Source organism: Gekko japonicus, unplaced genomic scaffold, assembly GCF_001447785.1.
Source record: "Gekko japonicus isolate JY-2015 unplaced genomic scaffold, Gekko_japonicus_V1.1 scaffold151, whole genome shotgun sequence".
Taxonomy (NCBI): domain Eukaryota; kingdom Metazoa; phylum Chordata; class Lepidosauria; order Squamata; family Gekkonidae; genus Gekko; species Gekko japonicus.
The window spans coordinates 1027542-1052002 of record NW_015174277.1 but is presented as its reverse complement, the minus strand read 5'-3'; the positions used below and the strand labels follow the sequence as shown (position 1 = coordinate 1052002).

Below are 24461 nucleotides of genomic sequence, written 5' to 3'. Positions count from 1 at the left end.
AAACTTCTCTGTGTCATAATCTCTTAGCTGTTGTCATGGCTAATTGTACTTTACTATTACTTTGTTGGTTTGCTGGATATGACTACAGTCCTAGTGTTTTACAGATGTATTCATGAAATATGTTTTTTCTTTCAATAGCACCTGACTCTTATTTTCAGGCTACCCTTTTAAGTATTGCTTTCTTGAAGTTGGATACTGTTTTTTTTAAAGTCTCTTTAATTCCCTTATGCTTTATTGCTGCAAGATAGTACAGCAGGAAGAAAGTGCGTATTGATGAATTTTTTTTTTTTTTTACAGGTGATTTATATACCGCCCTTAACCCCTAGCGGGTCTCAGGGCGGTTTACAATGTGCTACTGTATAGTAGCTAATACCTATCTAGGGCCACATATGGTGCGGGGGGGGGGGACAACCTACCAGCACCCCTAATACGGCACGGTGTTCCTTTGGCAGCTTTTTCTTGGTGTGAGTTGTTGCTGTTGATGTTGTCCTGCGACCCGGCTGCTATCGGCTGGGCGAGCTGGCTGTTATTCTTTTTGGAGCGGCGTATCTCTCCTCGGGCGCAGCCTCGGCAACGTCCAAGCGGCTCCTGTGGGTCGTTTTCCTTAGGCTCACTGCTTTGTATCTGCTCATACCAGCAATAGATCTGGATAGTGTTTTATGTCCATATCATAGAACTATGGATGCAGTAGCTACAATCTCTTTGTGATTTGTGGTCTGCTAATGTTATGACCATCCAGTCCTGGATGGCCCGGGCTAGCTCAATCTCATCAGATCTTGAATGCTAAGCAGGGTTGACCCCAGTTAGTACCTGGATAGGAGACCACCAAGGAAGTCCAGGGTTGCTACGCAGAGGTAGGCAATGTCAAACTATTTCTGTTTGTCTCTTGTCTTTGAAAACCCTACGGGGTTGGCATAAATTGGCTGTGACACTTTCTACCACCAGTGACCACCATACAGGTTATTCTAAAAGATCTGGGGAACTTTACTGATCTCCAGTGGTGTGGAAAATGGTGTTTCAGAGGTAGTGAGCATATTGAAGTCTTCTTCCACTGCTAAAAATAAAAACAGTTCATGGGCACCTTAAAGACTAATAAATTTTATTCTGTCATAAGGTTTCATAAATCAGAGCTCTCTTCATGAAGTGTATGCTCATGAGGTCACCAGAAAAGGAAGACATTACAAAGAGAGGCTGGTATTCATCTGGTCTTATATCCATTCTTTATATTACACACCGTAAAGATTCTGCCTTTTATAATTTCTTGTTGTTTCTCATCAAACAAAACTTTGTTCAGTGGAGTAGCAGAGTTTGCCTAATGACATCTTTACCATGGTTTCTACTGTGATGTTTCTGCTAATAACTTTCCTAGTTGCTGTTGCATGGGATGGGATGGGATGGCTTGGTTGGAAGTTTTCTCCATATACTTGGGCTCTTGGACTGGCCTTCCAGGCACTTGTCACTCCTGAAAACTTCTTCCTGTGACTTAAGAAATCTCTATTGCCCATGAGTCAGCAGTCTTTAATTCTTATCTAGAATATGCTGTTACTGGACCTTTGTAAGACCCCTGAGCTTGTATGATAGTGATCCTCATCAAGGGTATGTGGTTCCTTCATTTCACAACCACACAACTGCATTGACAAACACTGCCTTCCCTTTGATAAGGGTTGCCAACCTCCAGGGGGTGGCTAGAGATCTCAGGGGGTGGCTAGAGATCTCCTGCTGTTACAACTGGTCTCCAGGCAACAGAGATCAGATAAAATGGACACTTTGGAAGGTGGACTCTATGGCATTATACCCTATTGACTCCCTCTTCTCCCCAAACCCCATTTTCTTTGGACTTCACCCCCCAAATCTCCAGGTATTTCCCATTCTGGAGCTGGCAACTCTACCTTTGTGAGGGCTACTTATCACATCACTGCATTTTCTTGTTAGCTGCATTGTGCTGTTATTGTACATCATTAATCTGTTCCATTTTATGGGCATTTTGGGATTCAGCTGACTTTGTGGAATTAGGTTGCAGGTTTCTAATTACTATCATTTTTGGGGGGGGACACACACACGACATATCCATTACCATGTTTAAGTTTGAAAGGGAGATGTAGCATGGATAGGAATATAATGATTTTTTTCTATTCAGATTATTTATCTTTTTCTGGTTATATGGATTTTTCTCATATTAAGATTTTATTAGGATATAATGAAAGCCTATTAAATAGTAAGGTTTCTCCCTTGTAGGTTAGAGTATCCTTTTAGCTGATGTTAGCATACAAGAAAACAACATTCTTTTGCTGGTATGACAGGAGAGGTTTTTGAATAGAGGTATTTGCTTGAAGCAGGGGTCATTTCATAGAAAAAGAGCTAGGGGAACTCATTAGCATAACTCATTAGCATATGCCACACCCCCTGACATCACCGGAAGTGTGTCATAAGGCCACACCTCCTGACATCACTGGAAATGTGTCATAAGGCCACACACCCCGCCCCCAACGGTCCTGGCCGCCGGTGCCGGTCTTGCAGCTCCACTGCCGAGCCCCATGATTGGAAGCGGGGCAGCTGGAAGCAGGGGGCGGGGCTTCATCATGTGCCCCTCCCCCCCGCACCTCACCCGGGGGAACTGCGTTCCCCCGCATTCCCCCCGAAATGACCTCTGGCTTGAAATATAGAGTTCATGGTTTTAGTTGTTTGGGGTAAAACTCTGCAGTGTCTGGGTCAAAAAGGGCTTTAATTTCATATCAGAAGAAAACACTTTTTGCTTGGGTATGAAGAATCCTTGAGGTATTATTATTAAGGTTAGGTTAAATAAACATTTAAGATATCATGTAGGCACACCTTTTTTCTGTATTTGACCAGTGAGTGAATTACTACTCAGATGAATCTCTGTAATTTTGTGACTTATTATGATTTCTGAATCTTATCTTCTTAGCTATGTCATTCTGGGTATAAAATTTCATGTACTTCCTTATTGTGCTCAGAAAGCAGTTAGTTTTTGATAGGCTGGTTTGGCCTGTTTTCACTTGTTTTAATTGCAATTAAAATCAATGAACATTCCTCCTCATTTTGACTTCTCTTTTTGGCTAGGAATCTGTTTGTGCAACAGAGAGGTTGGCTAAAACTTAAGCCAGCAACAAACTTTTGTTGAGCTCAGGTTGAAGTTCATAATAAGGATTGAAACTATTCACAATAGAGCTCCCCCAGGATTGGATCTTACATACATTTTCAACTTTCAAAGCAGGAGATTTTTTTTGTTGATTTCTTGTGTTATTGCTGACTCCACTCCCTACCCCCTATTAGTCACAGGGGTTCACCTACCCCCATATGCAGCTTTGTGGGGCAGGCAGAGTATGACAGGCCTCAGTGGGAAGGGAAATCAGCCCAAATTGCCTCCTTCAGTTTATAAAAATGCGTTCCATGAGTAGAAAACTTAAGATCTGCAGAAACATCCCTTTCAACTTCAGTTCCTTTAGCTACAGATCCATGCAGACTGTAAGGTTGTCTTTTAAGATGCCAGTCCCTAGTTCACCCAGGCTTTTTTTTTTTTTTTTTTGCCTGTTGTCATCCTGCAGTTCTTTCATTCAGTAAGGAGCTGTTCAATTGTGACTTTTTATCAAGGGCAATACTCCCTGCTGTATACCAAATGTATTTCAAATGAAAAGAGACAATGAATGAACCCAGAAATGTATTATTATTTTACCCTGGCAGTGCTGCCTTCTATTTTTATGTCCATTTTAAAGATTTGCTGATCTGATAATGATAGTAGGCTTCTCACCAAGTAACTCGCAAGGGAATATGTATAGGTCTAGCTGCTATTTCCAGCACAGATTGTGTAGTCTCTTCTCATATTGGAATGTAGGCTTCACTGCCACAGAGTATAAGGATATTTCACAGAGACAAAGCTGTTTTAGTCTGTGACTTGAAATCAAGAGTTCTGCTAACAGATGCTGCTAATTAAAAGTAATACAATTCTAGAAGAAGTGGGTGGCAGATAGGCTGGTAAAATGACAGTTTGATCCTGTACTTAAAAAGGAAAATGTCTATTAAGTATATTACTGCTTCCCTGTTTTAAAGCATATCAAACTGGCTGCTACTGGAATCTGTAAAACAAGCCACAATAACAGAGGGTGCATAAAAGAATTAGACATCCCAATGCACAGAAGAATTAGACATCAAAACTGTTTCAAAAACTAAGTCTATATTTGTATCATACTTCCTCTCCAGATGGAACTTGCAAAAGAAGAAAAGTGTGAATTTCTGCCTTTCCTTTCTCCTCGGAAGGTGGTAGTGAAAAGAGGGAAGATTGTTGCTATGGAATTTGTTCGGACTGAGCAAGACGCAGATGGAAACTGGAAGGAAGATGAAGATCAGGTGGTCCGGCTGAAAGCTGATGTAGTGATCAGTGCCTTTGGATCAGTCTTAAATGACCCAAAAGGTACTTTTCAGTCAAAGCGGTCATGATCAAGTCTAAATTAAGCACATTTAAGTTCCACCGATCCCAGTAGGAATAATTTAAATTTATGGGATTAAAATTTTGCATTAAATTTGGCTACATAGTGCCTTGATGTATATTCTGTTCCTAGAATCAACTGTGATTGAAATATGTTTCCCTGACAGTAGAAATGAAGAGAGATTAGTTATGAAGAGGCAGTAGGGTGAGATCTCTTTTGGACACTTTGAGACTACTTTAAAACACTATTATAGAAGCTCAGATAAAATTACAATTAGGAAAGAAATAAGTCCGAGAGGATGTCAGCACAGTTATTGAACAGAGTCAAGGGTACTGTTAAAAAAATGCAAGAAGTTTGCTTTATGAAGTGGAAGACTTTCCGGAATGTGGGGGGGGGGGGGGGGGGACGAATTCTGGCAAATCTAATGGAAGTTGACAATCTGACAAGTGAGAACAGAATTTGAAAAGCATATTGCTGGAAATTAGTATATGATCTGAAAAAAAAAATGAATCAGGGAGGCAGTTGAAACATTGAACAACTTCTAATTTTTGTTGGAAATGAAATAATTCTGTATAGCAGTCTTTACTGTAGAAGGTACCCATGCCTGATTCATTTTTTCCAGGAGCTGGAGAAATCTCCCCCCCCTTTATTTATTTATTGTTTGTCACAAAAGTCATTGATCGAGATATAGTAACATAGAGGTGCATCACAACAATGTTCAAAGCTGGAGAAATCTTGACTGTTTGCTAGAGAGGCAGGGCTAGTTATTCATCTAAGAAGGTTCTGATGGGCTGTGTGTTGGTTTCCTCAACAGGGGCCAATGGTAGTTCCCTAGGGCAGGTTCAGGGCAGGAAAATAATGCAGAAGAACAGGCTTAAGCCCCTTCTTCCTGAATGCTGCTGTTCTGATCTAAAGGGCTTGCATACACCTGGGAATTATTTTCTGAGTACGGAATTTTTCAGGACTGGGAGGAGACATGGGGGAGAGGCATTGGGGTTAGTTACCAGGATCACAAAACCCTAATATTACAACAATTACACTAGCTTCCAGTTTGCTTCCAAACCCAATTCAAGGTGTTGGTTTTGACCTTTAGAGCCCTATATTGCTTGGGACCAGGGAATCTGAAGGGCCATCTTCTCCCATACATTCCTGCCCAGGAACTAAAATCACAGGGAGAGTCCCTCTTGATTATCCCATCAACCAGAGAGGCTCATCTGGTGGGTGCATGATAGAGGTCCTTTTCAGTGGCAGCCCCACCATTATGGAACAACCTCCCAGGGAGGTACACCCGGACCCCTCACTCTTGACCTTTAAGACAGTTTTATTCATGATGGCATTTGATTAGATGATTAGTTCTTCTGCCTATCAGCAGTTTTGAATTATTGTTTTTATACTACTGGTTTTTATGTATTTTGTTATTATTTACATTGTAAGCTGCCTTGAGTTCCTGTAAGATAGAAAGGTGACTAATAAATAGTTTAAATAAATAAATATGAGGAGAGTCTGTGAGGTGCTGGCTGTACCACTGGCACCAGGGGAGAAGGCGATGAGCATAGCTTTTGGCCTCGCAGATCCATAGAGCCTCCAGCCAAGTCCAAGGCAAATCCCAGAGGTCTTGGCAGCTCTGCTGAGGCTCCGCTTACTCAGAGTGTATCTGGCCAAACCCAGCTTTCATCTCCCCCTGCCCTTGGTTTCCTGGCACACCATCATCTTCACATTTTTTTTACTGACACTAGGGCCAAAAAATGCTGCCACTGCTGTTCTAGGGGTATTTGACCAAGTTAAAATTAACAAATAGGTGTAACTTGTTAATTCTTAGGGAACTCGGATGTGAAATTACTGAGCTAATAAAAATATGCAACATTTGTCCTTAATTTCAGTCTCCATACTGGAGGAGTAAAAGCTAATCCAAAGCTAGTTTAAAAAGAGATATGGCAGCAGGCTGGAAATTGCAGACTTGTGAGCCTTAAGGCTGTCCTAGGTCAATAGTTGGGAAGTGTAACTGAAGCTAGAATACTTACCATATATAGAACAAGCCTTGCTGATGGTGAATCAAAATTTTCTTCTCGCTTTTACTGTGCTTGGCATGCTAGGACTGCAGTTCTTAGCAGATCTACTCAGAAGTAAGTCCCTTTTATTTAATGGGGCTTTCTCACCAGTAAGTGCCCCCTTGCCCAGATTGCCTGGAGGCATGGGCTGGGACGTCACCCATATGCAGATGACACCCAGCTCTATCTGTTGCTGGGCGGCCAGTCTGACTCTAACAGAAGATTTAGACCAGACGTTACAAGCCATGTCTAGATGGCTTAGACTGAGTCGATTGAAACTGAATCTGATGAAGACGGAGGTCCTGTGCCTCTGTTGGGGTGGACTGGGAGTAGGAATCCCACTCCCGACCTTCAATGGGGCACAGTTAGTGCCAGTGCTGGAGGTTAGGAGTTTGGGAGTGCTCTTGGATGCCTCCTTAGTAATGGAGGCCCAGGTAGCAGCCACTGCCAAGTTAGCTTTTTATCATCTTTGGCTGATCAGGCAGTTGGTTCCGTTCCTCGAACACAATGATTTGGCAACAGTGATCCATGTGATGGTCACCTTGAGATTGGACTACTGTAATTCTCTCTACATAGGGCTGCCCTTGTCCCAAATCCGGAAGCTGCAACTAGTGCAAAATGCTGTGGCCAGGCTGTTGATGGGTCTCCCTATGTGGGAGTACATCCAGCCTGTGCTAAAAGCACTGCACTGGCTGCCAATAGCATGCCGGATTCGCTTCAATGTGCTGTTTTTGACCTTTAAAGCCCTTTATGGTCAGGGTCTGGCATACCTAAGGGACCACCTTTCCCCATACATTCCCCAGAGAGCACCCAAAACCAGCTGCCCCCCCCCCAGGCCCCAAAGATGCCAGGCTGGGAACAACCAGGGCCAGGGCTTTCTCAATGGCAGCTCCGTACTGGTGGAATGAGCTCCCGGAGGAGATCAGGGCCCTGAGGGACCTTCTACAGTTCCACAGGGCCTGTAAAACAAAGCTCTTCCACCAGGCCTTTGATTAGGAGCTGCACCAAACACTTGAGAAGTGGCCCTGTGCCCTGGCCTACAACTTACAGCCTGTGTTCACCACATACATAATTGGATTAGCTGAGCTAGTGTGAAAATATCATCATGATTGCCGCCTAAGAAGTAGTGTTAAGCTTGAAACCTCTGCTCTTGCACTTTACTTGAATATTGCTTCAGCACTTTAGGACAAGTAATATTTAATAGTTATGGTGTTTTTGTCAATGATTTTAATTGTATTTATAAATGTACTTTTATGTAAGCCGCCTTGAGCCTGCCTCGGTGGGGACGGCGGGGTATAAATTGAATGAATGAATGAATGAATAAGTGTGCATAGGATTGCAGCCAAGGTCATCCAGTGAAATTGATTGGCAGTACATTTGTGATGCATGCAAAGAACCCAGAAGATAATTAACATGCAGAATTTGCTGCCAAAATATGTAGTAATCACTACTGGTGTAGCTGACTTCTCAAGGGAATTAGACAAACCCAGAAAGAACAGATGACACATAAATGGAACTTCCATGGTCAGAGGCAGTATCCCTACGCTTTCTTATCCCCTGCTACTCTCCCATATTTTGTTTTTATTAAGAATTTGATTTATTGGTTGCTTATGCTCGTAATATCATTTTGACAGTAAAGTAACAAGCAACAACATTTGAATCTGTAATGAAGTCCTGATTGCTGAAGTTAACTTTAATTAGATCTTAGAAGGGCATATTTTAAAAGCTTTGGTATTCTATAGCAAGCTGAATATAGATTCACAGAATCACACTAGTATCAGTATTTGTAATCTCATCCAGCAGTAACACAATATCAAATGGTTTAGTAGTCTTATTCAGTTTATCCTCTTTTATTGTAGCCCTGGGGTGAACATAGCAGCTAATATCAAATCCAGCAATAGGATTGAATCTCAGCTTTCAGTATTTTTTTTTTTAATAAATTGCTTGTGCTTATTGTTGCAGAGATCATGCTGATATTTTGGCTAACCAAAGTGGGTGAAGTTGCCACTTGGCCTTCACTTACATGCCATGTGGCTTTTGCAAGCCCCGCCAACATGGACCTTATGAACCTCATGGGAGGTCCGTGTTTGTGGGATGGAATGGACTAGGCTCATGGACCATGAACTGGGCACCAGTTTGTGGAAAAATTAGGTCTGTGGTCTGGTCCATGCCCATGCCTAGTTACTGTTCTTCTATCGCCTTTACATGTGCTTTCCCGTCCCAGAAGACCTAAAGGCATAAACCAGAAGGCACTGGTATGCTGTGCCTTGGTTCCCCATTCCTAGTGTTTCAATTGCTTTCCCTGACTGGTAATTTGATACAAGTTATGTTATTTTGCTGGTGTAGAGAATAGTGTGGTTGTTGCTATTAGGGGTACCATAGTGTGTTGGGAAAGACATTTACTGTGAGGATCAAAGGCCTGATCTTGAATATATTCAAGACTATGTGGCAGAAGACAACAAAAACCATTGTATTTTATGAGCATTTCCATATACCTTATAACAACAGAAAACAACATCACATATAAAAACCACCTACAAAAATGTCCTAAAACAGATGCCATCCATGTCTTTGATAAGTGCAACATCCCTAGAAATATTTGTCCTTCATAGTCTCCTATGTGATGAAATGATCACTGTTCCACTCAACAGATCCCTTTTCATTTTGGTGTATAGCTTTATAGGTCTCTTTCTCAGTTCCCTGTGGAGCATGTCCCAATGGGGAGTGCATGTGCATTACTGCCACTGCTGATAACATTTACTTATTAGTAGCTTTTCTTGGACGAATTATTCAAAGCAATTTAAAAAGAAATCAAATCAGAACAGCCTTTAAAAATGACAAGGTAAAAAAACAGTCAGTTCCCTTCAGTCTAAACTTAATGTTGCAAGAAATATGTCCATCCTGTTGTTCTGTCCTGTGCTCTATAATTGTTTCTCTCTGGTTAATATCGGAACAGTATCTCTTGCTTCCAGGGGGCTGTTCTTTCAGGAGGAAAAGAGGGTGTCCATCCCCACCCTATTAGGATGAGGATATTTCTCCCCACTGCCAACCCTAATTCCATTCACCCATTTCCTGCTCTGAAGGTTACATAGCTTGGTATGTGGCAGCCCATCTTTTGTATGTGTCCCCAGCTGATACAACCACGTATATCTTCCCCTGGCCCCTGCATTTCCTTGGATTTCTGTAGGTAACGGCAGGGAAGCAGAATAGTTTCCTCTGTATTCAAGTCACTTTCTTTTCCTGATATACCTTTGTCCATGAGGATGCTAAAGCTCTCGTTCCTTTTGCATCATTTAGGGCACATCCCATAACTGGGCATTACTCGGAAATCATCTTTGACCTGCTCTTTCTGCGTCATTCAGTAGCAGTGTTCAGTTTCTTTTAGAAACTCTGCTGTATCGACATAGTATGTGTCTGTATAGCATGGATCTATATGCATGCTTTCCTTTGAAATGTAAACATTGAGAGGTAAAAAATAAACACATGATAATTACAGGAAATCCTTACTGATGTAGAGTATCTTTTAATGATGAACTGCCTTTAGAAATGATAAAAGATGCATAGTCTTCATTGGAATGATTTTTTACAATAAAGGGGTAAAACAGAGAGGCTGTTTTAAACCCAGCATCACACTGCTGAGTGTTCCTTAGACAGTGACTGTGAAGCACAGCATGATCGTTCTGTAATTATTATTTTTTCCTTCCCCCCAATAGGCACAGGAATAGGTTTTCTTCCCTTGTGAATAGCCATACTCACAGTTTCTGCTTATCATTATTTGCCAGGTTTCACTAGGAGTTGATATCCTATATGTTATTACTTGGAGAACATTGATAAATCTTGAGTTTGGTTCCAAACCTGAGCCCAGTACTGTATTTAATTTCCATGTTAGATATAATTTTTAAAAAATCTAGAAAAAGAATTCCATTGTACTTGAAGGACAGCATGAGGTTGTTTGCTATCCTTCCTAGCAAATCCTTCCCTCCGAGTCACCTGATCAGCCACAATATGGGCCATTCTTTCTTAGTACTGGCTCCAGGATTGTGGAAAGCCTGTACTGGGTGGGACGTTTTTGAGGGGAAATGGTGTATTGTGTTTTTGTTTAATGCTGGAGTGTTTGTTAGCTGCAAGTCAGGGTTTTTTTGTAAGCTGGTTGAGCCAGGGCAGTGTGGGGAGGAGGCATTGCAAAAATGTTTAAATAAATAAATAAATATGGATTTGTTGACTTCTGTTTGTATTGAACCAAGCCCCAGGTAGAACCCAGCACCATTTCTAATAGCAAGTGCTCAGAAATGTCCATCTTGTTGTGACATAATCCGCAATGAAGCAATTTGATCTAAGCAAATTGGGCTTCTAACTATTTTTCCCCTGGTAGATATCTAGCTGGTGAGAATCTTGTCTTCTTCTGATACCAAATTGACTCATTGTATTAAGGTTAAGTTACATTTCCCCCCCATATGATTGTTTAAGAGTGTTATTATTATTATTTTTTCCAACAGCAGCCAAGGGTACACTGCCAGTTTTCAGTGAAAGAAGTCTGTAAGATGTATATCAAAAATAACATTAATGAGCTGCGAATGCCAGAATTACAGGAACTTATGAAATTGGTTAAACATAAAATACCATTAAACTGTTTACTGAGGCTTCACAGATATACTGCAGCTAATGAGCATTTCTGCTATTTAAATAAGCCCAAATTGAACACACATTACATGGATACATAATTAGTCATGGCAGTCAAGCACACACAGTGTCATTTTTAAAACTTTATTTGAGGAATCTTTTCCATTTGATTTGTTTTGCTAATTAAAATATTTTCCAGCTTTCCAATATATCTTAATATTACTGGGTTTTCCCCCCAAAGTGGTCTGTAATTGGCTGATGTTTCTCCATTTTTGTTTGTTTGCATAATGAATTCAGCAGTTTGAACTATACTATAGCATAAAAAATTATTTTAATTTTTGGTTTATGATGGTGTCTGCCATTCATTCTGAATGAGGCCATGAGATTATATACCTATTGTCTGCATGCAAAACTGGTAGACTTTTGCCTGTTTTTAGAATGTATCTGCCACTGCAGTAGCATTAAATGGGGATTCTCATTTGTGAAATGTAGCATCAGAGCTGTGTTCCCATGGTTTCTTCTCTCACTACTTTGGTAACGTGAAAGGAATGGGATAATGTGAGAACAAGCACACAAATATCAAAAGTCTGTATCTGGGTAACAGTGCTTTAGCTCAATATCCATTAGTATTTTAAAGGCGGATGTGTAGGATACATAATTGAACAAGCACTCATATATTTTTATTTTCACATAATTATATATAGTATCTTCCTTATCAGCCTTCTGTATCCAATAGAGTGATTTCTTTAATTTCAGTGGTGTGGGAACAGACAATCATGTTCCCTTAAAAAAAAAAAAAACACCAACCCACCCCACCCCCAACAACCATCTCTGAACTACTCAGTGGATTAAATTCAGACGTTCTGTTCCACTGGTAAAACACTTCTCTTCTGCTGAAGCAAGTATCCTTGATCTGACTGGAGGCTTCTTGCACTGGAAGGAAGTCTCTACCATTATTGGAATAGAACCTCTGAGTACAAGCCAATGTGTGCTACCATTAGCTCCTTGGAGAAAAGGCAAAATGAACATATGACTGGCAAACAGTTGGGATGTGCAAATCTCATTTAGAAACATTCATTCTAAATCTTAGTTTTATAGTGCCAAATATTGAGAATAAATTCTAATATTTGTAATCCCATAAATTCCTATAGAAATCAGGCTAGCTTGCTTGCAAGAGAGAAACGTTAAGCCTATTCCTTAGACAGCCTGGAAAGGCTGCTTGAGAAACGAAACTGGAAGATTGTGCAGACAGCCTGGCTCCAAGGGTGGCGGAACCAGAGAGCTCAGAAGTCCCCTGATTGGTGGTGCAAGAGGGAGGACCTGGTAGAGGAGCCCTGCAAACTGAACTAGGGCTTACTGGGCTGAGAAGGTGGCAATTTGAGGTGGTCTGGCCAAGGTGGTATTGCCCAGGGGTCGTTTCGTAGAAAAAGAGCTAGGGGAACTCATTAGCATAACTCATTAGCATATGCCACACCCCCTGACATCACCGGAAGTGTGTCATAAGGCCACACACCCTGACATCAGCGGAAGTGTGTCATAAGGCCACACACCCCGCCCCCAACGGTCCCAGCCGCCGCCGGCGGCCTTGCAGGTCCACTGCCGAGCCCCATGAGGGCCCCGGCGGTGAACCTGCAAGGCCGGCGGGAGTGCAAGGAAGCCCCGCTAAGGCCTTCCCTGGCCCCAGGCAGGCAGGGGTGGGGAGAGGCAGGGTGGAAGCAACTTACCCTCCCTCTTCTCCTGCCTCCGCCTGGCTGAATGAGGGCCGGAAGCGGGGCGGCTGGAAGCAGGGGGCGGGGCTTCATCATGTGCCCCACCCCCCGTACCTCACCCGGGGGAACTGCGATCTCCCGCGATCCCCCCCGAAATGACCTCTGGTATTGCCTACCAACCAGTGTGCCCACCGAGTGGGTGTTCTCTTGAGCGGGGGACCTTGTCAGGCCCCACTCACAGCTAGAAGTTGGATCAATATAAATAATGGTGTTCTTTCAGGTCAGCCTACTGTTGCTGGGCTTCCCTGTGGTGCCCTTTGAGTAAGAGAGAATGGCACAGTCCAGTCCACAGTACAGGGTATGCCATTCTTCAGTCTGCTGCCCCCTCCCACTGTCCCTTCCCTTCTTCCAACTGGCAACTCCAGGACTGTGTTCACTCACTCAACTGTGCTGCAACCAATTCTATCAAGGTAGTTCCCACTCACCACTGTGTGCTGCTCCAGTCTGCCTGCCAGCATTGCCCAGGGTATTTGCCCATTCCCTAACACCAGCTGTCCTCCTCGGCTCCACTGAGCTATGCACAGTGTTGCCCCAGTGGCATTTGTACTGGTGAGGGTTCATGCCCAGACTGTAGTCATTTCCTAATGCCTTGCACTTCTGCCTGGCAATAGTAGCTGTTGCTGTATGCACTTGCCATATCTTCTTGACTCTTTGAAATTGGCATATAGGTGCTGGGAAAGGGTCAGAGTACCAAGGGAAACCTTTTAAAAAGTAGTCTGTCTCTTTTTTGTGTTCTTTTAAAGTGGGAAATCACTAAAACCTATTGGTTTTCATAGAGTTCCTGTTATTCAGAAGTTCTAGGTTTTCTAAATTCTGAATCTGGATTTTGGTGCTAGTACACACACCTTGTCAATAAGTTGCTTGGCCAAACTTTCTCTGCTTCTACTATCCCTGAACTAAAGCTGTGCTTTTATGAACAATGTATTCAAGGCTATGCAAAACAGTCTGGTTGCTTTATCCTTAGAAATACTAAATTACACTCGGCTGCTTTGGATTCAGATACTAGAAGGAAACAGACTTGACACTTGCAAACTATTTTAGCAGACTTCACCAAATACATGCTTTGTTTATTTTAGGTCAGTTTAGTTTCCTGCAAGTCCTGGGACTTCAAAGGAGAGTGATCACTTCTGATCATGAAACTGACACAGTATTTCTAGTTTTAAAATTAGCTGCTGAAACATGCAAAACAGTTCCTTTCCCCAGTATATTTTTTGTCTAAGCCATCAGTGCCTTATCTTAGCATTCAGAATTTCAAAATGTGTTGTGCTTGCCATTATCAGTATTAGCAGCCCTCTGTGGTATTCATATTAATTTGTCATAATAGCATTTTGTTGGCTGTATCAAAAATGAGATATACAGCCTAATTATTCCTTCCTTCTAATGTATTTTAAGATAGTGGCTGTGTGAGGATCTAAATCCAATCATTCCCCCCCCCCCATCCCCACCCCGGTTGAAGTCCTTTGCCAATGTTATCAGTCATGCCAATGGCTGTGATGCACAAATTATATATGCACACATTTGGGCAAAGAAACTGCTCATGTCATTGATGAGTGCCTTGGCTTTTTCTCTCTAGAAGTTCCGAGCTGAAGAGGCTATCTGCTGACAACACTGAAACTGGCTTACCTCTTCAGCAGCATGATCTTTTGCAGAAAAGCCTCATTTAAATATATATATATATCTTGGTCGTGTACCTGCATAGTACTTGATCGAAAGTCCCAAGAAATATTTGTACCAGAGGCTCAATATTACATCCTGAGCAGCTTCATTTCCTCTTTTGTGCCTCTCTTGAAAGCCCTTTATGTCAGGAAAGCCTTTCTGGAAGTCCCTGACCTCACTTGCCTCTTCACTGTGCCTCTGCCCCCACCCTGTTCTCTTCCTCCATCCTATTATTTAACTCATTGATGTGGAAACACAAAATGGGAAATTATGAAATGCAGTTCCTTCCTATAATTATGGTTTTGACTTTACAGAGGGTTTCCCCAGACAAAACACAGCCACCCGGGCTCATCTCTTGTAAAAACAGAACACATCTTTGACACCGTTCGATGACAACTGAGAAATAATCTTGTCATATGCTAGCAGGTTTCTCTTTTACATATATGACAGCACAGCTACATCAGTTTAATTGACCTTAGCAATCTGCATCTGCGTTTGGTATGTCCCCAAGGGATGCTGAATTCTCCCCTCCCTTTCTTTTAGAGGAAAGAAGAAACCTAAGTGCCGCAATATAGTAATCACTGTGTAAAAGCTATTTATTTTGATGCATGGTATCAAGAGCAGCTAAAATAATACTTTCAACAAAATATACTGTACTTTGAAGATATAGTAAGGTTCTTGGCTCTTTCTAATGACACATTATTCTGAATTTATAATCTGTAACAGAGGTAAATAACATTGTTTTAAGACTTTTTTGTCATAAGGTGAAAGAATATCCTTTTTCAGAAGTGTTGCTGCAATATTTATATTTGTGTCTCATTGTTTTGTGATTCATACATATGGTAGATAGATCTCCCATAACTTTGAATGCCTGACTACATTTTTATCCCACTGTTCCTCCAGTGCATCCTGGGTGGTATATGTGGTCTACCAATTCCATTATAGCCTCAACAATCTTGTGAGCTAGATTGGGTATAGAGAAAGTCACTGGATGAGTCACTTTCTCATCCAGGAGTCACTTTTTAGCAGCCTAACCTACCTCACAGGTGCTTCACGGCTGAGTAAGGATCTAAACCTGGATCTTCTTTGCCTAACCCCACTGCACTGCATTCTTTATATTATTTTAAAACAGGGTTGTTGTTTTTCTGTACATTAGTCACCAAACTGTTATAAAGGCAAGGCAGGATCAACTTACTTCACACCCATAAACCGTTCATATGGATAGATAGGATAATGAACCCATTTCTTCATTCTGACATGGCTTTGTTTCCAGTCACTTGAGGTGAAAGTGCACTGTTTAATGTGGTGGCCTGGAGTGGCACACACGGGTGTGGATTTCATATGTAGTCTTTCTGGGTGATTGGAAAGCTATCGGGGGCAAGCAGAGGTCTGTATTTTCAAAGGCCGTTGTGGTCATCTGAAGGAAAACAAAACAGGGGGACACGGCAGTTCCCTGGTTAAGTCTCTCTATCTTTCAATCATACACACAGACAGACACACACAGACACACACATTAGTGTTATAAAGTTTGCCCTAAATGTCCCTAGTTTGCTTCCCCTCCCCACTGTAAATAAACCCTTTTTCTGTTTGTATCCATGGTGTCCTCCTTGTTATTAAGGGTGAAAAGGGTTATAATTGGCTTACCAAGGCAGTGGAGAGGGTACCTCAGGAGCACCATTTCATACATACAGGGTAAAGGTAAAGGTAAAGGTTCCCTTGCTCGAAAGCCAGTCGAGTCCGACTCTAGGGTTGCGGTGCTCATCTCTGTCTCAAAGCCGAAGAGCCAGCGCTGTCTGAAGACGTTTTTCGTGGTCATGTGGCCGGCATGACTAAACACCAAGGCGCACGGAACGCTGTTACCTTCCCACCGAAGTGGTCCCTATTTATCTACTTGCAATTTCTTGCTTTCGAACTGCTAGGTTGGCAGGAGCTGGAACTAGAGATGGGAGCTCACTCCATCATGCGGCACCCGGGTCTCAAACTGCTGAACTACTGACCTTTCACAGCCTGCAGTTCAGCGTCTTAACCACTTGAGCCACCGCAGCTTGAGCCACCGCATCACATACAGGGTAGTTAGCCATAATTAGTGCCAAGCACTGGCAGGCCAGTAAATAAACATTGCTTCAGCTTCTTTCACAGGTGTGCTTGGTGTTGTGATGGGGAAGGGTTGCATGGGCAGAAAGTCCTCAATCCCAAAATCAACATGTGCTACCATCATGAGGACGGTAACAGTGGGCTATTTGGGGGGGGGGGGGGTTTCCTGCGACCCCAAAGTCTCATGCTCCTGCACATAGATCTGATGAAGAATACATTTGGCATAGAGAACAATTGATCAGAACTTGTGTTCTATGTCCAGTTTCACAATACAGTCCAGCCACAGGTTTTTTTCCTTATCTGCTTTGTATGAGAGCCAGAAGCCACATGATGCCTCAAAGAGAATTGTCCATTATTCATATAGAAAGCTTAGCTCAGAGAACAGGCAAGATCTCACGTAGTGAAGAAATTATATTTTTGTGTAACTCAGTTTGGGAAAACAAGTGTGTTTCCTGTTGAATAGTACAGAGGTTAGATTGTTGGACTGGGATCTGGGAGAGCTCACTGGTGACCTTGGGCCCATCACTCTCTCTTTGTCTAACCTACCTCACATATTGGATGTTGTGAAGATAAAATGGAGAAGGGGAGAGTGACATGAGCTGTTTTGGGTCCCCACTGAGGAGAAAAGCAGGAAATCAATGAATGAATGAATGAATGAATGGTGCCTGCAATTTGGGTAACCACAAGAAATGTAATATCATGCCAAAGTGATGCTAAACAGTAAAGTGTATTATAATAAATTGTCTTTCTGAAAGGTAATCACAACATACAATACCTATTTTCAATACAAACAATGCTATTATCCAGTAAGAAAATTACTCTGCAATATTCATATTACATCAAGGAATCTATTTAAACATATAACAGAGGACTACATACAAATCAAAGTATCACAACTCAATTGTGTAGCAATCAAGATCCAAAAATCCAGTCCGAGAGATCACGGTCTTTGGTCCTGATGTATTTAGACCAATGAGGACAAGATGAAGACTCCAGATTATTCCATACTTCATTTTGTATAAACTGCTTCAGATAATGGACTGTTCTTGTGGCTAAATGTAGTTACAATAGGCAGCCTCACCACAAATAGTATTATTCTTATGGTGCACCTTTCTACAGTTGTTACAATGACTTACAATGCTCCCAATCTCTCACTTACTATGGAACTAATCCTTGAATTGTAATAGTTGGCCAGGCCCCGCCAGTATGGACCCACACTTCAGCTGGGAGCAGAAGGGTATTGAAACTGGACCCTGAGTGCTGAAAGAAGTGATGGGTGAAGTCCACTTAGCTGAATTCAGAATGGTCTTGATTAAAATGAATTATTGTCCAGAAGCACTGGAACATAATTCATACCTTCCGTGCCCCAGTCCAATTCTAAACTTTGGACTTTGCTGCTAGTGAAATCATAGGTGGTCGTCTGATGACTAAATGTATCCCTTCAACCTTGCTCAGGCCCTCTGAGCCCTGTTTCACTCATATCTAGAAACTGCAGTAGCAGCCGTTGGCAGGCCTTGAAGAAGATCCCTCTGCAAAGCCTCCCTTTCTCAGAGTTGTCTGGAATCCTGAAATGGCAACATATCTAATGCCAGATGTGCTGTTGTTTCAGCATTCAAGGTATTTGCTTGCTTTAAAAGTTTGTATGCTGTGTCTTCCACAATAGCTTTGACTCTGAGGGAAGTGAAAAGATCAAGTTGGGATAGAGACTGGAACTTGCAGTAGCACCAAAGAACAGTTAAAAGAGTTTGAGGATGATGGAAAGATTTTAAGACACCCCCCATGCATAGTATCCAAGACACAAGAAGTTATAATTCCACTCTATTCCATTTTACTCAGACCTCATTGAGTACTGTGTGTGGTTCTGGATGCCAGACTTCAGGAATTATGTAGACAAATCAAAATAGGTTCAGAGAAGGGCAACATAGATGATTGGGGTCTGGAAACAAGTATTTCAAGGGAAGGATGAAGTAGCTGATTGTGTTTGACCTCAACGAGAGAAAACTGAGGGGGAACCTGATACCAGTCTTATATATGAAGGGTTCTGACATATGAGCAGAGGCTAGATGTAATGGGCTTAAATGACAGGAGGGCTGAATTTAGCTGGATGTTAGAAGACAATAACAAGTCAACAATAGAACCAGTTACCCCAGTTACTCCATGGCTTTCAGTCATGGAGGTCCAAGCAGAGACTTGACAACTATCTGTCAGGAACACTCTAGCCTTGGATTTCCTGCAATGAGCAGGTTCAGACTATCTAGAGACTTCATACTGCTTGCCAATCACAGGAATCAGTGTTGTTATATATTTCTATTTCCTTATACTTCTGAGTGCTTGAGTGAGACCTGAATGAACACAGCTCCTAACAGCTCTGTTGGTTAGGTTCCAGTCTTATATCCTAGAATTTATGGTTCAAGTCTGCAAGTCTGATAATATTCTGTGGTATATATTAGTGGCTATAAATAAAATGGAAGCACTCCTCGCTAGAAGACGTAGTCTGACAGGACAGAAAGTAGGCGGAAGGAGATTTGTCCTGGATGTAGTCTGTTTTGTTGCATAATACAACAATTGTTGTGTTTAAGTTCTATAGTAATCATGGTTTTGAAGTTAAATTGTGACTCAGCCACCTGACACAAGATATGCACAGTTTTAACTGCTGTTTCATATATTATGTTTTCTTCTTGTGTTTCTTTCAATACAGTAAAAGAAGCTCTGAGTCCTATCAAATTTAACAAGTGGGGTCTTCCAGAAGTTGATCTAGAGAGCATGCAAACAAGCGAGCCATGGGTTTTTGCAGGGGGTGACATTGTCGGCATGGCCAGCACTACAGTCGAATCAGTGAATGATGGAAAGCAAGCTTCCTGGTACATGCACAAATACATACAGGTGGGTCTTTAGTAGAGCACCCTCTGACTCTACCTTTTTCCAGGTACATATTTCCTCCTCACTCCCAAACATGTTACACTATCTATAATTAAATAACAATTTATATATGTACTTGGAGATGGTGCATTATAAATCCAACAGAAGGGTAATTAGTGGGGAAAGTGAGATTGTTTAAAATATATAGGAGCCAATGAAAGGCTTTGCTAAGTTAAAATTGAATTTCGCTTTTTGGGTTGGATTCAAATGTGATATTTGTGTTAACCAATGAGACTTATTTTTACTCATCAACTCTGATTTCTACCCCAGGGAAATACAACTTAATACATAATATACTGCATAATGCACCTTACTTGGGTAATTGGAAAAAACATCTTATAAATATTAAAATAGTACAGCACTGAGCAGCGTGGGGTTTGGGTGGTGGTGGTAGAGAATACTTTTAACATTGTCACCTGGGGCAGAAATTACTATGTATAGGGTGTGATCACACAAGTGCTGTTTAAAACACATACAGACTCAAAACAAGGGCACCTCAGCAAAGAAAGCTGCCTCTCTGATAAATCTGACAGTCACCCAAGAGACAACAGGTTTGTGGACAGAAAAATTCTACAAATAATAAAAACTAGTTTAAGAAACATTGTTTAGCAGGTGAAGAAACAATTCCTATATCTGGTGCTAAGAGGATCGTATGTCCTGATTTTCGCTTGCTCCTGTGTCTCGAATAGGACTTCCTGCAGTGGTAAACAAGATATGAGACAGATGCTGTCTGTAGCATATCATAAAAATGAACCCATTAATGCGAGAGCGAGAGAGATTATGATCCGGTTTTCTAGCACTGAAAATTCCATTTCAAGTTGAAAAGTGTCTGTATCAAAAGAGGCTAATGCTGATTAAGAGAGTCAATGTGGTGTAGTAGTTAGTGTGCTGGACTGGGATTGTTGTGAGGGATTTAAAAAAATAAAAGAAAGGGGAAACTGTGTATACTGCCCTGAGCTATTTGGAGGAAAGGTGAGATAAGAATATGGTAGGCTGACAGAGGATTTTTGTGTTTGGAGCCCTGATAGCTTGTCATTTTAGTTTAACATATAAACATTTTGGATTGCTGCCTGCTGCTCCACTTAGCTAATGGAAATGCATCCCTCCGAAGCAGGGGACTCTTCCACTGGCAGTAACAACACTCCTCGGCTTAGTAAAATGCAGGCAATCCATGTGCTTCACAAAAGGTGGCTGTTTCTATAATGGGTATGGTTGCCAACCTCCAGGTGGTGCCTGGAGTCGTCCTGGAATTACAACTTCTCTGCAGACTACACAGATCAGTTTCCCGGGAGGAAACAGCATCTTTGGAGCATGGTCTCTATGGCATCATATCCTTGCTGAGCTCCCTCCACTCCCCAAATTCCATCCTCCCCAGGCACCACTCCCAGATCTCCAAGGATTTCCCAAGCTAGAGTTGGCCATCCTAGAAGTCACTTTGGCGCAATACTAGTAGAACACATGCTTTGCCTCGCCTCTTCAATCCTTATATCCCCAGATTAGCAAAAAATAGCAAGTAGTGGGTATTAGAAAAGAGAGACAGTGTGGGGTAGTGGCCAGAGTGTTGGACTAGGATCAGGGGGACTCAGGCTCCTGCTGTGCCCCAAAGCTTTCTGGGTGACCCTGCACCAGTCATTCTCTCTCAGTCTGATCCACCTCATGGGTTTGTTGTGAGGACTAAATGCAGGAGAAGCAGGGGTCATTTCATAGAAAAAGAGCTAGGGGAACTCATTAGCATAACTCATTAGCATATGCCACACCCCCTGACATCAGGGGCCCGGCGGTGGACCTGCAAGGCCAGCGGGAGTGCGAGGCAGCCCCACCAAGGCCCTCCCTGGCCCCAGGCAGGCAGGGGTGGGGAGAGGCAGGGAGGAAGCAACTTACCCTCCCTCTTCTCCTGCCTCCTCCTGGCTGAATGAGGGCTGGAAGCGGGGCGGCCGGAAGCAGGGGGCGGGGCTTCGTCGTGTGCCCCGCCCCCCAGCACCTCACCCGGGGAACTGCGTTCCCCCGCGTTCCCCCCCGAAATGACCTTTGAGGAGAAGAGAATAGTGTTTTCCACCCTGAGCTCCTGGGAGGAAAGGTGGCATAAAATAAATAAAGGAGAGTTACTCTCAGTGAGATCAAAAACTATATGTTGTCGAAGGCTTTCACGGCCAGAGTTCACTAGTTGTTGTAGATTTTCCAGGCTGCATGGCTGTGGTCTTTAGTGCTGTTGTAAGATGTAGAACATTTTGTGTTTTTCAGGACAGGAAACCATGCCTTATTTTTTTAAAAACTCTCTTATTTCCTGTTGAAATTGTGTTTGTGTTTATGAATTTCAATGGCTTCCCTGTGTAATCTGACATGGTAATTGGATGTGTTGTCCAGCTTTTCAGTGTCTTGGAATAAGATACTGTGCCCTGTTTGAGTTAGGCTATGATCAGCCACTGCTGATTTTTCAGGTTGGCCAAGTCTGCATTGTCTTTCATGTTCTTTTATTCTTGTCTGGATGCTATGATGTGTGGTCCTGATGTAAACCTGTCCACAACTGCAGGGTATGTGGTATACTCCTGCAGAAGTGAGGGGGTCTCTTCTGTCATTTACAGTAGCACTACAGATAAGATTAGAATTTCAATAGCCAATCCACATTCAAAAGAACCTCCTCAGGAAAGCTCCTCCATTAGCATGTCACAGCCTGGGAAACTCCTACAAGATAATGACTCAGCCCTACCCCATCTTCCTCAGTAGATATAAATTACCTGCCTACAATTTTTCTTCTTACATTGACACAGAGAGTACTCCATCTTTCTGTGTTATACCTCTGAGGATGCCAGTCACAGTTGCTGGCAAAACGTTAAGTACTGCAGTGTCAAGAAGACCATGACCATACACCCCAGAAAATCTACAACAACTAAAGATCAAAAACTACTTGCTATTATAACTGGACATTTCTGACATCTCTCTTTATTAGGGAGTTACTTAACAGAACCATTTAATGCCAATCAAAATGTGCTTGGGGTGAGGCTGAGCAATTGCATATCGTCTGTCGTAGTTCTTTACAAAGGTGATATGAGAATCATGTTCCAGGAACAAAAGCAAAGAGGATTCAGAGTTATTTCCCCTTGCCGCATATTTTCAGACTGGAAAATGGACGAGAAGAGAATGGAGTATGAGAAGTGTACAAAGTGAGGAAACTGTTTAAGGGCTGAAATTGAAGAAGGAGAGGGGATGAGCTATGTGGGGGGTTTCTGATGTTCTGCAGCTATCTTTGGGAATGAAAGAGGATACGAAGGTAACATCTTTAATCCTGTTCAAGTAAGCAAAATGGAAAAGACTTGCAGCCCATAGTCGCGTGAATCTGGTTTAGTTTTCCAGTCCAGAGTTCTCTGCACCATGTGAAAGCAAACCATGCTTCACTACAACTTGCATGAGCTTTGACAGACCTTTAGGCTAGCTTTTGAAAACTTCCCAAACATCCAGAGGCTTGCATTCAGACTGACATTTTTGTGGGTGCAAGGACGTCTGCCTGTAGAGCATGATTTTCCTGCCTGCCTGCTTCCATGGCAGCCTGAAATGTCCCCTGAAATCTTGTGTCTGGGGGAACTCCTGTTTCCTAGGAACAGGATTGAGAAGGGCATTTCAGGCTGCTGCAGTCCTTGTGCCCAAGGAAACACTTCCCTGGATCCAAGCCAAACTCTAGTTTTTGCATTCTCTATATACCAAGATTCAAAAGAACCTTTTTTAATAGGAAAATCATTAACTATATTTTCAGATGATGAAACCATTGTAATAAAAGATAGAAAACAGCACACACCCACAAAAGTATAATACGCTCCATCAAACAGTAATGTTTTATTTTACAACAGTAACACAAAACTGGATTATAAAATTAGAGAGCAAGTGTAATAGTATAATAAATACATTGAACGAATCAGTGAAAGCTAACTAAACTTTCACAAAATCTGACCCTATCCCCTTTTTGAAAAGAGTCCTCCTGCACAGTTCCATTTTAGATATTCTATGAAATGATGGTAATATGGGAACTTTCCTGACCTCCTTGGCCATCTCTCCCTTATATATAAAGCCGTAGTGGGCTCCAACGTTCCAAATGCACACCTTTAGTGTTTGGCTGCAAGAACTTTCAGTCAGAAGACGCTGGCTGGGTTGACTGGCTGCGTTGTGCAGTCCTGCCCAGTGTTTCAAGGTCTTTTGCATATGGAAGCTGATTGGACTTCACTCCATTCCACACCTCAAACCCCCCCCCCCCCACAAGGCAGTTGGAATTTTCAGTTGCATATGGAACCTACTGCATTCTGAGGTAAAATATGTCCTCACTCACAACACATCACTTCCCCTTCAAAAGAAACAAACCCAATAACACAATCATGCCACATCACAAAGAAGACAGATCACACCACTAGCAGAATACCACAAGGCAAAAAATGATAGGAAAAGGTGCCAGCAGTCACCCCATTACTGCCACAGAGAGCGCTTCAGAGGATGGTGTGCAGGTCCCAGGTTCATGTTTTAAAAGCTGCTTGGGGGATTATGGACCATTCACACACTTTCAACCTTAACATACCTCCTAGGGTAGTTGTGCGGATCATATGGGGGAGAGGAAAATTATGTCAGCTGCTTTGGTTCCCACTACAGGGAAAGACTGCCCTTTCCCTTGGCAGAGGCTGGGGGGGGGGTGTAAACCTGAAGACAGACAGGCAGATAACGGTAGGCTGATGGTTGCCTGGAAAGGACATAGGGTTGGCAACTCCAGGTTGGAAACTTCCAGGATATTTTAGGGATGAAGCCTGCTGAGGGTGGGGTCTGAGGAGGAGGAGGAAGAGGGGGATCTCAGACAGATACAATGCCGTACTCCCCCCCCTCCAAACAAGCTGTTGCCAGTCTCCAGGTGACAGCTGGAGAGCTCTTAAAGCTCTGGT

General features: G+C 42.5%; 1 protein-coding gene across 1 annotated transcript in view; it reads left to right on the top strand.

Annotated features, from left to right (window-relative positions):
- The window catches only part of LOC107121000 (dihydropyrimidine dehydrogenase [NADP(+)]-like), a 633529-nt gene that overhangs the window by 387886 nt on the left and 221182 nt on the right, over nt 1-24461 (top strand). Inside the window, exons 11-12 of the mRNA XM_015423794.1 lie at nt 4216-4426; nt 19328-19512. Of these exons, the coding sequence (XP_015279280.1) occupies nt 4216-4426; nt 19328-19512 (396 nt within the window). The remainder of the gene's footprint in view (nt 1-4215; nt 4427-19327; nt 19513-24461) is intronic.